General features: G+C 35.2%; 1 protein-coding gene across 1 annotated transcript; it reads left to right on the top strand.

Annotated features, from left to right (window-relative positions):
• The first annotated feature begins 6,391 nt into the window (after window positions 1-6,391).
• LOC149948147 (zinc finger MYM-type protein 1-like) lies at window positions 6,392-7,674 on the top strand. The gene is made up of 2 exons (XM_090171026.1): window positions 6,392-7,568; window positions 7,649-7,674. Exons 1-2 carry the CDS (start codon window positions 6,392-6,394, stop codon window positions 7,672-7,674), a joined length of 1,203 nt encoding a protein of 400 aa, XP_090027152.1.
• Window positions 7,675-12,962: the final 5,288 nt, after the last annotated feature.

Genomic DNA, 12,962 nt, shown 5'->3' with positions numbered 1-12,962 from the left:
CCTAACTGATTTTTATAGTTATTGCGTTGATTAAAAAACCGTGGTCATGGACCTTTTTATTATAAAATTACTCTTAGGTTGTTAATGCTTAGTGCGTTAGTTGAGATATACAGGATGTGAAAGCGCTCAATTTTATTTATTTATTGAAATAAAACTGCTCAAGCAGCTCAATAAGCCTCAAAGGCGGGCTTCTGGTACAAGCGTTGTTACAATGGAGGAGTTTAAGCGACTTTACCCTCTCTGTTAACGCGTACTAAATCGGCCGTCCACTAAAAGACACAGGCGGCCATTTTAGTAGGGGGGAAAAGGAGGAAAAAAAAAATTGGGGCAAAATCAAGCAAGTTTCCGGTTTCCCGAACGCCATCTAGTGATGACTGAGTCGGAATTCGAAAATAAGTGGCGGTTGTAATTCGAAAATCCTGCCATATTTGGCCCCTCATTTTTTGATAAATTTTAACGATTCTAGGAAAGTATATGTTTAATATTAAATAATTATATACATGTATATTATACTAATTATGAACTTAGTACGTATAAAAATAAGTACTTACTTTAATAACCACACTATATATGATAACTGTGAATAAATATTCCAGGATATTTACTACGACGACCACGTGTATTATTTTTGAAAACTGTCCCTAAAAAATTTGCCCCCAAAATAACGTAGGTCCGCGATCGCGCGTTTTTCCCAATAGGGGGCAATAGTGATCGGGTGTTAGCGTTGTTGGACGGGTTTTTCGCATAGAGTCATACGTAGCCTCCGTTATTAATCAAGGCCCGTGTTCGCTTCGAATTCCCCCCCCCCCCCGACTAACAGTCAGGGAAAACCATAATTTTTTCTGTTTTCAGATGACACCGTTGTTTCAATAAAGAATTGCAGTGTTGCTATGGTTGCTGGGTTCATAGTAAGATGTGCGGATGAAAGATCTGATTGCTGGTATTGCTTGGAGAAAATAATGCAACCTCACACTCAGTCCCCTTTATTAACTTTAATTCATAGCCAAGATAGAGGAGGGTTAAAATATCCATCTCGGATGTTAATTAAGTTATTGTATCTAGTGACTGATTTTGTCCAATCCACCCTCCATTTATTTCCTCGAGTACGAGTTCTTGAAACTTATGTAAATGAGTTACTACCTTTCTTTCAAAAACCATTATCGTGTGATTATTGCAAAAAATGTATCATTACTGCTGGAGAAGTTTTTGAAAGCGGCTTTAGACAATCATGCCAAAGATGCCTCTGACCGAAAAGAAAGGAGAAAAAAATTGAATACTAAGCCATTGTCAAGGAAAATTCTTAAAGTTTAAAAGCTGTGATAAGGTTAAATGTTCCTGTTTTTGGAGAAAAAAAAATCAATTTTAATTATTGATATATTTTATCAAACCTTTTTAAATTGAATAAATGGTTTTACCTCATTGATTTATATTTCTGATTTATTAATGAATTTCCTTAACATTTACTTTGTACATAATTTTACCCATTTTTCAGTGTTTACTAAAATTGTAGTATGGCTAATATTGGATGCGAACAAAACCTCAAATTTGAAAAGTACGATTAAGAGCGCCATCTATCGGGAGAAACTGGAAACTTCAACAGGGGGGGGGGGGGGGGGAGAAACTCGTAGTCCGGTACTCTAGATAGAGCGAACACGGGCCTTGATTAATAACGGAGGCTACGAGTCATCAGTCATGTCCTGGATTTATCATTATTTGGCCCATGCTCTCGATAGCGCTTTGTGCAGCTTTGCACCTTCTTCCATAGATAAGGGATAACAGTTTTCGGTTTTTCATATTAATTATTTTAATTTTGAGGATAAGCCTTCAAAGTAAGAATAAAACTTAAATACTAACGACGTAAGTTAACGTTGCTACCGGCGTTAACGGTTAGGCCTACCACAGCCTATCGTAGAATATTTTTTAGAATAGAGATGTATCACGTCGTCTGCTCTCCCTAGCTTTACCAGTGGAAACGGTCGCCATGTTGTGGGGGTTTCTCAATGCTAAAAAGCATTAGTGAAGAAATTGCCAAGAAGTAATATTTCCGACAGCCAGGACTCATAAGTTACTATTTATATAGTGCTTGTTGAAATATTAGAAAGCTGGAAACTTTTCTCGAACATAACATCGGTTTTTTGCTAAGCCTTAACAAAGATAATATAACTACGTACCTAGCTAGATTCGAAATCTCGGCGTTTCTCGATAGCCCGTTTTCTCTTGAGGCTTTAACTGATAGCGTTTTCCATTGGGAACCTCCGAGCACTCCCGGAGTGCACCAAAATCAATATCTTATTCCATTGGGAAAAAAGGGGCAACTCCGAGAGGGAGGATCGTCTTCCCATTGACCAAGGTATTCCCTCCCGGAGTGCTCCCGGCTGCCCCAACTCAAGAGTCGGAGGGAAACAAAAGAGTGCTCCGAAAACGTTTCGTATTTCATTGGGAGTTACCAGGGCGAATCCTCCGAGCGCCTCCTACAGAGAGCAGTGACGTCATTCAACAAATCCGGATCACACTCGGAGGTTCCCAATGGAAAACGCTATGAGTTCGCGCCGGAAGTCGGAAAAATCTGGCTCCATAGCAGGGTGAGAAATAAGGAATTTCAATAGATAACCCAAAATTATATTACTCACCTTTAGTTTTCTTTCGTTTAGAAATATTTTTAGAGCTTCAGGCAGGATCCATTATTGTTTTAAAACAATATAACGCAAAAATATCTGGTATCTTGAAAACCGCAAGTCAAAAACCACGGCGCAATTTTCACTAAAACTTTACGTTTTAACTATATGTCGGTAGCCCTGCCAGCTCCATGGAGACAGTTTTTTCCGACTTCCGCCGGGAACTCAGTAAGAGCATAGACCAAGGACAGTAGATACAGGGACGAGAAAGTGTATTGGCGGCCTCTGTTGGAATATATCACCTAAAACCACCTAAACGCAAGGAGAGATAGTTGTAAACAAAAAAAATGGCGGTCACCTAATTTTAGCGTTTCTTGACGAGGCTTAAGTGTTCAAGACAAATGGGCATTTTTTTATTTACGCCATAAACGATTAAATGAAGAAAGAAGCTATTCGAAAAAGACTCACCAAGCTAATACTTTTTCAAGGGGAATAAGAGTTCTTTAATCCTTTATCAATATGTGTAGAATCCCTTCCACAATTATACTTCCCTTTTTTTTGCTTTTACATCTTTGATTGCAATGTCAATGGCCAAATACTCAGACACTGTTTATTTTTATTCCAATTATTTATGTAGTTTATTTTATTTATTTATATTAATATTGAAACTAATATATTAATTTACATTAACAGATAAATATCATTAATATTTACTCACATTTCATTATATAATTTGGAAATTTATTGGTACATTCCTCCATGCTTCCTTTGTTTACATTTGACAGCTGACTTACTTTTTTTAGTATAATTTTGTCCATATCACGCATAACAAAGCGCCATTGCTCATACCGGCCTCAATTTCGTAGATCCAGCAGTTTGTCTAGGTATAAGTATAGTTCCTATGTCTATGGTTGAAAATGCCGAAAAACAAGGGGTGCGTTCTGGTTTGTTATTTAATTCAAATGATGACATAGAATCTGAAACAATAGATATATAAAGTAATTAGTACTGGAAAGCTAATTTAATAACTTAATACATACCATGATTGAAGAGACTTTCCAAATCATGCATATTAGTATCCAAGTCATCCATATTTGTATTCAAATTCATTTTTAATTAAATATATACGTTTTCAAACCCATATAGTACCTCACGTGTATCACATCTGATTTCTAAAACACGTGCTAATAAGAATAATATTTGAGTCCTTCGATGCTGTCACGTGTTTTGGTAAACTTTCACTAGTCTTTGGTTCGCACCAGCATTTTGATATACGTGGCGCCCTCCCGTGCTGAGACTTTACATGGTTTTAAATTCGTGCGCGAAATGTCCTTGTGAAACCGTTCTTAGTCTATGGTAAGAGCCTGCGTTACGTGCAAGGAGCTTGATTTCCAATCTAGGGTACGTAGTTATATTATCTTTGGCCTTAACATGCCAAAAAAGTTACCTGGTTAAAAGGAAACACTTGTTGCATACCGTACTGCAAAAGTAATACGATTAGTTCTAAAGGAATATTTTTCATCTTTTTCCGAAAGATAATTTTATACGAAATGAATTAACTCTGCCTCCATGAGAAGCCTTAAAATTGCCCGGTAATATAAAAATATTCCGTATAATTTTAATTATTTAAACCATAAGAAGGTAATAATAATAATATTATCTTCTTATACTTAGTTTTAGTAACATTATATATTTTACTTTAAAATATATTATCGAAAATTAACATTAGTATGTTCCTTATACACGTGAGCCGACGCGTTTCTTATCTGACGCCAAATTCTCATGGGAGCAAAAACGCGTCTCCAATTGGCTTAAATATGATTTTTTGGCTAGCCATTCTAACCGTTTGACCGACCGACCGGAAATAGTTCCTTCCCAGATGAATTTGGAGAGGGGAGTAAAAACCGAGTATCTTTTATTGAAGCGTCCATTGAAAGCTCGTTGAGTTATTTTAAATCTTGGGAATAAGTTTTGTATCATTGGTTATTCGGCAATGCAGACTGCAGGTTGTAACAGAACTCCAATAAAACAATTCCCCAACAAACAACAAGCAGATATATCTGCGACGGTCTGAAAGTACATCGAATTCTAGTTCATTTTAAGAATATTTAGTAGTGAACGCGAAAGAAACAAATTGCAGTTAGTAAAAAATTTACAAAAAATATCATGTTTATTTATAACATATAAAATCCTATATTTTTGATATTTCGCCCATTTCAAATCCCGCCTCTCAGTAAAATTATAAGTCTTTCAAAGAACGGAGCGGTTTCTCGCTGAACGCAGCCTAGATTTGGCCATAGGTACGATGTCGCATAAATATATCTTATAGCATATGTAACATAATTACTCATAAGTATGCCACTGTACCTTTATTCCATTTAAAAATCTTCACTAACGGTTTGTTTCACCACGAACCAGTAAAAAGGTGGACTACGTTAGATTTTAACCGTTTTATTCATCCTAGTAATTTTGGGAGTCACACTATTGGCTACTAACATATTTATTTCAGCCAATGGAAAACCTCTAAATTGGGAAGGAATTTTTTGCGTCGGAATTTTAGTCAGCCCAATGTAGCTTTATTGAAATTTATAAACTCGCTCGGTTTGTGCGGATGAAGTTAAATTATGAGTAATTTAGAAAAATAAAAGGTTGGGGAAAATGACCAATAAGTGATCGCTTTCCGAAAATGGAACAGTTCGTCGAAGTGGGATATTCCACGAGCGTTTTTAAAACCCATACCAAGCCTAGAAGAGTTAGGCCTAGGCTCAAAAGAATCTGCAAAGACTCCAATCTTGTAGATGCCCCAGAAAAGCTCAACCTGAATTTCAACTATTTTTTTCAATAAAACTGCTTCTTAGCCTTCTTTTATTTGACTATGCAAAATTTATTTTAGAACGTGAGTTTCCGAAAATTTCATTAATTAGCAAATTCATTGCATTAACAGCACTGGACACTATATTGTATCTCATTTTAACTACTAAGCCTTGGTTGTTCAAACAGGTTTGTTTACTAAAATAATGGCCGTCGATTTATCAGACGTAGAGCTAATTGTGCGACGGCATAATCGGCATTTGAGATTGGATGACGTCAAATATTACACCAAATATTACGTAGAGTACGGATGACGCAATATCTGTGAAACAAACCGTTAGTGAAGAAATAGAGCTAGTGGCATACTTATGAGTAATTATGTTACATATGCTTATAGGAAGTCCGACTGTCAGCTGTGACTAAAGTAAAGGTGGAAAACGATGGGTTTTTTTACCGACGACTCGCGACCGACCATTTCTGACTTTTGTGATAAAATGGTTAAATTGTTTCTATTTTTAAGTGGGAATAAAATATTTATTTCACTAAATATTTATTTTGTTTTTAAATGCAAAATGTTCGTAAATAACATGGCATATATAGTCCTATAAAATCCTATAATTTTGAACAATAGTCCTATAAAGTCCTATATTTTTAGAAATATAATATTTTTCAATAAAAAAACAATTTGAGTGGAGGCCCCGATCGTATATCAAAATAAATAATCACTGACTCTATTTTAATATATTCATTCATGGTGTTACTAAATTCTGAACCATTTAGTTTAGTCCAAATACACATTTGGGATTCGCGTAACTCGCTTCATGAAATAATCTTAATATCTACTAAAATTGCAGGTAATCCTTCGCATTTCTAGACAAAATAATTTAATATGACACTGTACGATGACTATTTTTTTCGAAAAAGGAAAAAATCCTAACCCGAACAAATTTATGAATTAGGAAGTCATGGATAAGTTCGTAGTTCGAAAACCGAAAGGTGAATCGTTTAACCCTATTAATAATCAGAATGAGAATGATGAGGTGGGTTCTGTTGGGGAAATTGGTAACGGTGAAATATTCACCAGTTTTTCGGGACAGTGCAAGGCAGCAAGTGAATTGAAAGATTTAAGTAAAGCTCCATATGAGGATCCTCGACAACCAATTCTATTTCTGTTTCCATCCAGTGAATTCGGCAAGCGAAAAAGATCTTTTAACGGTTCCTGGTATAAAAATTTTAAATGGTTGGAATATAGCAAAAGCCAAGATGCAGAATTTTGTTTCGCGTGCAGGCATTTTAAAACTAATTTCGGTAAACAGGAGGAAACATTTCAGTCAATTGGAATGATAAACTGGAAACGAGCCATAGAAAAATTCAAAGAGCACGAAACTGCACAGACGCATTTGATTGCGCTGGAGAGATGGACAGGATTCCAGGAAACTCGTAAGTCGGGATCGGTAGTCACACAAACGGTTACCGCAAATTTGCAGCAAATATTGAAGAACCGTTCGTACCTTCGAAGAGTCATTGAAATAATACTTTTAACTGCTAGACAAGGAATAGCTCAACGTGGACACGATGAATCTCTTGACTCTCTGAATAGAGGAAATTTTCTGGAAATTCTTAAAACGTTTTCAAAGTTTGATGGTCTGTTTGGCGAGACACTCTTAGACTACATGCCAGGGAACGCTTCATATTTGTCGCCATCTAGTCAAAACTACTTAATTGAAGTTTCTGCTAGTATTATATCTAACAAAATTGTTGCGGAAATTAAAGAAGCTCAATTTTATTCAATTTTGTGTTATGACACACGAGATATTAGTAAACTCGAACAAATGAGCTTCTGCGTTCGTTATTTTTCAAATGGTAAAATTGTCGAAATATTTCTGTGCATTCAAGAAGTCCAAGACTTATCAGCGGCTGGATTAAAAAAAACCATTTGTGATGGAATATCAAAGTACGGCTTTGATTCCGCCATTTGCGTGGGCCAAGGATACGATGGTGCTCGCGTCATGAGCGGTAATTGTAAAGGGGTACAAACGCAATTTAAAGAAGACCACCCAATGGCGATTTACGTCCATTGTTACGCGCATCAACTCAACTTGGTTTTGGTTGACATGTGCAACGACATTCAAGAAGCCAAGGGTTTTTTTGATCTTTTAAACAGCGTACATTCTTATTTCTCAATTTCAGGCATAGCACATAGGAAATTTCGACAAATCCAGCAAGAATTGCAATTAGGTTGTACTGAACTTCAAGCTCTTAGCAATACACGCTGGTCATGCCAAATTAGGTCGATAAAGGCAGTTAAGAAAACGTACCTGGCTTTGTTGCAGTATTTGGAGGATCCAAAGGATGGCTCCGAGCGATGTAAGGCTCTCGGATTATACACTTTTCTTCGAAAGTTTTCCACTATAATTACTTTGCTGGTTTTTGAGAAAATACTCTCTATCACTGAACCTTTAAATAGTCAACTTCAATCAACCAATCTTCACCTATCCCAAGCTATTATGGCGGTGCAAGCAGTGATAGATACTCTAAGAGGATTTCGAAATGAGGATGCGTATAAAAATCTTCTTCACGAAGCGAAAAAGCTAGCGGAGGATCTCGATATCAAGGTGGATTTAGAATTGGAGATAGTTCCTGCGGCAACAGCAAGTTCTTTAACGAGGGGTCGACCAAAGCGGAAAAAACACTTTACCCAAGTCGATGAGTAGTTTTGTGATAACGGAACTAACTGGACAACGGACGGAGGAATCAAACCAAACTTTCAGAATTGGAATCTACTACGCTTCATTGGATAGAATAATAAATGAAATTTAACGGAGATTTATTGGTGGACAAAACGCTGAAGTTTTGGAAGGAATAAGCGCGATGACGCCTCCTCTTTTGGGCCAAGACTCGGAAAGATTTTTGTCTTACGAAAGACTCCGCGGATTCTGTGCACATTACAATATGGAAGTTCCTGAGGCTGAGATATTAGTTGCCAAGAACTATTTGAGAAAACTAGAAGAACACGCTACCGAAAAATCTTTTTCCCGATCTTTGTAGAATGTTACAAATTTCTCTATCACTTCCCGTGACATATGTTGTCTGTGATCGCTCATTTTCACTTTTGAAACGGGTTAAAAGTTACTTAAGAAACACTACGGGTCAAGTTCGACTTTCATCTTTAGCTCTCATAGCAATCGAAAAAGAGGAATCTTGTAATATTTGCATCGACTGCGTAATTGACGAATTCGCATCCGAGCACTCTAGACGGGTTAAATTCCTCCCCTCACAAATTTCTCACTCTCATTAAATATGTTTACAAATAAAAAAAATTATATTGACGATGGACGAAGTGCAAACATCTAAATATAATTTAAACTAATTGATATACCAAATGTATATTTTAATAAAAAAATAAAATTGTTTTTCATTTAAAAGCAAATCATTTCACATAAAAATCGTAAGTAGTTGAAGAAGTTTATCACCACCTGTCACCGCATATAATTATTTAAGGAATAAAGTATCTGGATATTGGGGTCAGTCAATGTCAAATCGAGAGGTTGGGAGGCACTACCTCACCAATTTGTACATCAAATTTTAGTGCGTAAGTAGCCTTGAAATAATGACCATTTCCAAAGTTTTGGCCCTCTATCGATAAAATTGGCCATTTTATGAACAATTGAAATTTTCCCACAGCAAAGGCTCCGCCGACCCAAAAATCAACATGTTTGGCCATATCTTCCAGCTAAATACCTTTAAACAATCGCAAAGTAGTTTTCTAGGCGTATTTTGGACATGGAATCGTATTCTTGCTTCAAAAATTACCTGTAGATATTGGTTTGGAAGATATTAACGTTTTCGGGGGTCTAAAAAACCCCCAATGACGTCACTTTCCATTTTTTTCATTTTTTTATATTATTTAGCTATTGACCCAAGACGCATACATGTAATGTTTCAACAATGAGAAATTTTTGGTTAAAAATTTATAAGAAAAATTCTATTTCGAATTGAATTTTTGATTCTGTTGATAATAGAGATAATTTGTGAATTACCTTTAAAAAGGTGTTCAAGGTCATCAAAATATACATTATCGCTGGGGCTTTTAAATGGTTTATGTGCCCTGAAAGTTTAAATTACTTGACATTATTAGCTTTAGAATTATTGACCCTTAAGTGCGTCTTCTTGGACTATGTCTGTTTAACATAAACTGAACAATGTTAAATGTAAAGAGTTTATTTCGAAATTATATTAACTCTAAATGAATAATGTCTATGACCATACACTTCAGGTATAATAAGTCTGAAACTAAAAGTACCATATAATTCAAACTTTCAGGGCACATTAACCATTTAAATGGCCCAGCGATAAAGTAAATTTTGATGACCTTGAACACCTTTTTCAAGGTCATTCACAAATTATCTCTATTACCAACAGATTAAAAAATTCAAATCGAACTAGAATTTTTCTTATAAATTTTTCAACAAACATTTCTCATTGTTGAAACATTAAATGTATGCTTCTTGGGTCAATAGCTAAATAATATAAAAATATGAAAAAAATCGAAGGTGACGTCATTTCCGTTTTTTTTGGGGTTTCTTAGACCCCACGAAAACGTTAATATCTTCCAAACCAATATCTACAGGTAATTTTTGAAACAAGAATACGATTCCTTGTCCAAAATACGCCTAGAAAACAACTTTGCGATTGTTTAAAGGTATTTAGCTGGAAGATATGGCCAAAAAAGTTGATTTTTGGGTCGGCGGAGCCTTTGCTGTGGGAAAATTTCAATTGTTCATAAAATGGCCAATTTTATTCACGCAAATGTTCCGTAGCAGCGTAATGCTTGTTTTCCACTGGCGCGCGCAACGACGCGTTTCTCAGCTTTGAAACGTTCAAACGTTTTTACGCGCGTAAAGAAAATAACATTATAACGTGCGCTAGTGGAAAACAAGCTTAAGAGGGGGTTAGTTCGCGATTCTCTCACAACGGGTGTTGGCTTCGACTTCAAGGGCAAATAAAATGTCATGTGACGTCAAAATTCCAACGTGCGATTTCGTAAATTTGAATTCTATTGGTCTAGACATTACAATGAATTTAGTATTTAATGATCTTATAATAGTGCCATATTTATGATTTAGACATTAGAAATCTCTTCCATGCAGATGTGCGAATTTGCATCGATTCTCAAAAACAGTAATTCAGGATAGTTAGGCCAAAAGCCCTTGATTCCTAAATATATATATATATATATATATATATTGACGGGAATACAATTTTTTATATTTTTATTGATTTTATCTGTTATTCTCTTTTTATTCCTATTTTTTGTTCATTTAAGATATTTTTCCATTTTTATTTATGATTTTTGTTGGTTTTAATTAACATAACTGCGGTTCGAGTTGAACTTGCGTTAGGTATAGATGTTAAAAGAGCTGGATGTACGGTAATATTCGTGGGAGGGGCCATCTTGATCGTTAATCATACTATTTGTATTATATAATTGGACAATTTCGATAGATTCTCTAATGTTTAGTTTTGTGGGATTGGTTTCATTTTTTTTTATTAATTTGGCTTTAGTTATATAAATAGAAATGTCCCGCCCCCTCCCTACATTCTCTACAATCGCTTTTGGTCTTTAATCTAACATTTAAACATCTTTTTGTTTGTCCCGCGTATCCCATTACGCAGGTACAAGACAGTAAATAAATACCGATTTTTTTTTCAGATTGTTATTTTGTCCATTCTGGCAGGAAAATAATTAGAAACTTTGGTTATTAGTTGGAAAACGGGTTTTATATTGTTGTTTTTACAGAGATGGAGTATTTTTTCCGTTAGAGCACTAAATGGTAATAATACTGTGTTATCTTTTTTATCGAATGGTTTTAATTTTGTATTGTTTAAGGTTTGGGTTTTGTTATGGATATAATTAATAGTTTTTTCAATAAATTCTAGGTTGAAACCTCTATCTAGAGCTACGGCTTTAATAAAATTAATTTCACTTTCGTAATCAGAATTGGGAGTGCATAAATTTAGTGCTCTCTCGCTATATGTTAGGAAGGCTGATTTCATTTGGGTGCGCTACAATCGAAAATGGTTTACGATAGACATTAGTCGTGGACGATGTAGTGTCAGATTTGTAGATTAATATATCAAGAAAGGGGATTTATGTTACTCGATTCAAATTTTACTGTGAATTGTACGTTAGAATTAAGCGAATTTAAATATTTTAAGAACAGCGTCCATGAATAGGTCACATTGGAAGGGTGAAAGCAAGGACGAAATCGTCCATCGCCAGTCCGTGGTTTTGAGTATAAAATTTTCCTTTGACTTGAAAGAACGTCTTCGAAACCACCAAATTGTTAGTCTTAATATTTCCTCTATTTCGATCGTATTGATATTCTCTTCTCTTTGTCTCTTTTCAAAAATAGATAGGGCCTGATCTATTGGAACAAGGACACCACATCAAATGAAACTAGAATGAAACAATACATTAAATTACAATATTTTAATTCTCCCAATATTAAATCCATTCAATTTTCGAGATTGGATAATAAATACAAATATATAACATAGAACATATAATTTATAACATTCAATAAATAACATATAATATCAAGAATGTATTTATTTATATCTATAAAGTTTGTCTTTATATTAATTTATTTATTTGTATGTCATGTTCCTAAAAACTCGAAAACGGTTAGCTCTAGAGCTTTGAAATTTTAACTCAATGTTCAGAGCCTGATTTCCAACTAAACGCGCCTAATTCCAAATACCTGACATGGTTATTAATCTAATTAAATTTTACTCATAATTCAATTTTAGTTAACTCGACTTTGGACTTTCGCCTCTTTGCTTCCCTTATCTATTTATCCGGCTGGTCTCGGCGGTATTTTCCTGGGCGCGTCCATGGATAACCATGTCAGATATTTGGAATTAGGCGCGTTTAGTTGGAAATCAGGCTCTGAACATTGAGTTAAAATTTCCAAGAGATTTCAAAATGGCTAGATCTACTGAGTTTCCCAGTGAAAAACGAAAATATTTTGAGAGTGCTGTAACGTGGAATTCTGATGTTTTCAAAATTTGATTGACTATTTTAATTTTATTATTAATTCTACGATCCAGAATTCCACGGTCGTTTAAAACCTATATTTCTGGGCGCTGGTCACTCAGAGATTGTGTTTTGGGTATTCGAGACTTGTCTGGCCAGGGAGTTCCGATCCCCGCGCTCGACCGTGGAATGTTTCCATCCATTTCTGGCGTTCACGTTTCCCGTTACTATTATTTTCTTTAGCTCCCATTCATTTTCAATTATTCTAAATAAAAGGTTGCCAACATTATAAAAGTTTGGAATAATTTATATACGGCACGAGCCAACAAAATTCGTTAGTTTAATATGGATATAAATCGACTCTGTTTACGTAAAACACGCGCGGAGGATTTGAAGTTTTGGCTCGTGTCCGAATTAGATTTTAAAAGGAGAAAAGTCGTTGAGCAGATTCTTGATATTAGGAGAAAAGGAGTTCGTTAATCTTTCTCTCGGATCGA

The sequence above is a fragment of the Leiobunum rupestre genome, chromosome 4, assembly GCF_980474605.1.
Source record: "Leiobunum rupestre chromosome 4, qqLeiRupe1.1.hap1, whole genome shotgun sequence".
NCBI classification, from domain to species: Eukaryota; Metazoa; Arthropoda; class Arachnida; order Opiliones; family Sclerosomatidae; genus Leiobunum; species Leiobunum rupestre.
This window is presented reverse-complemented; position numbering and strand designations above follow the sequence as displayed.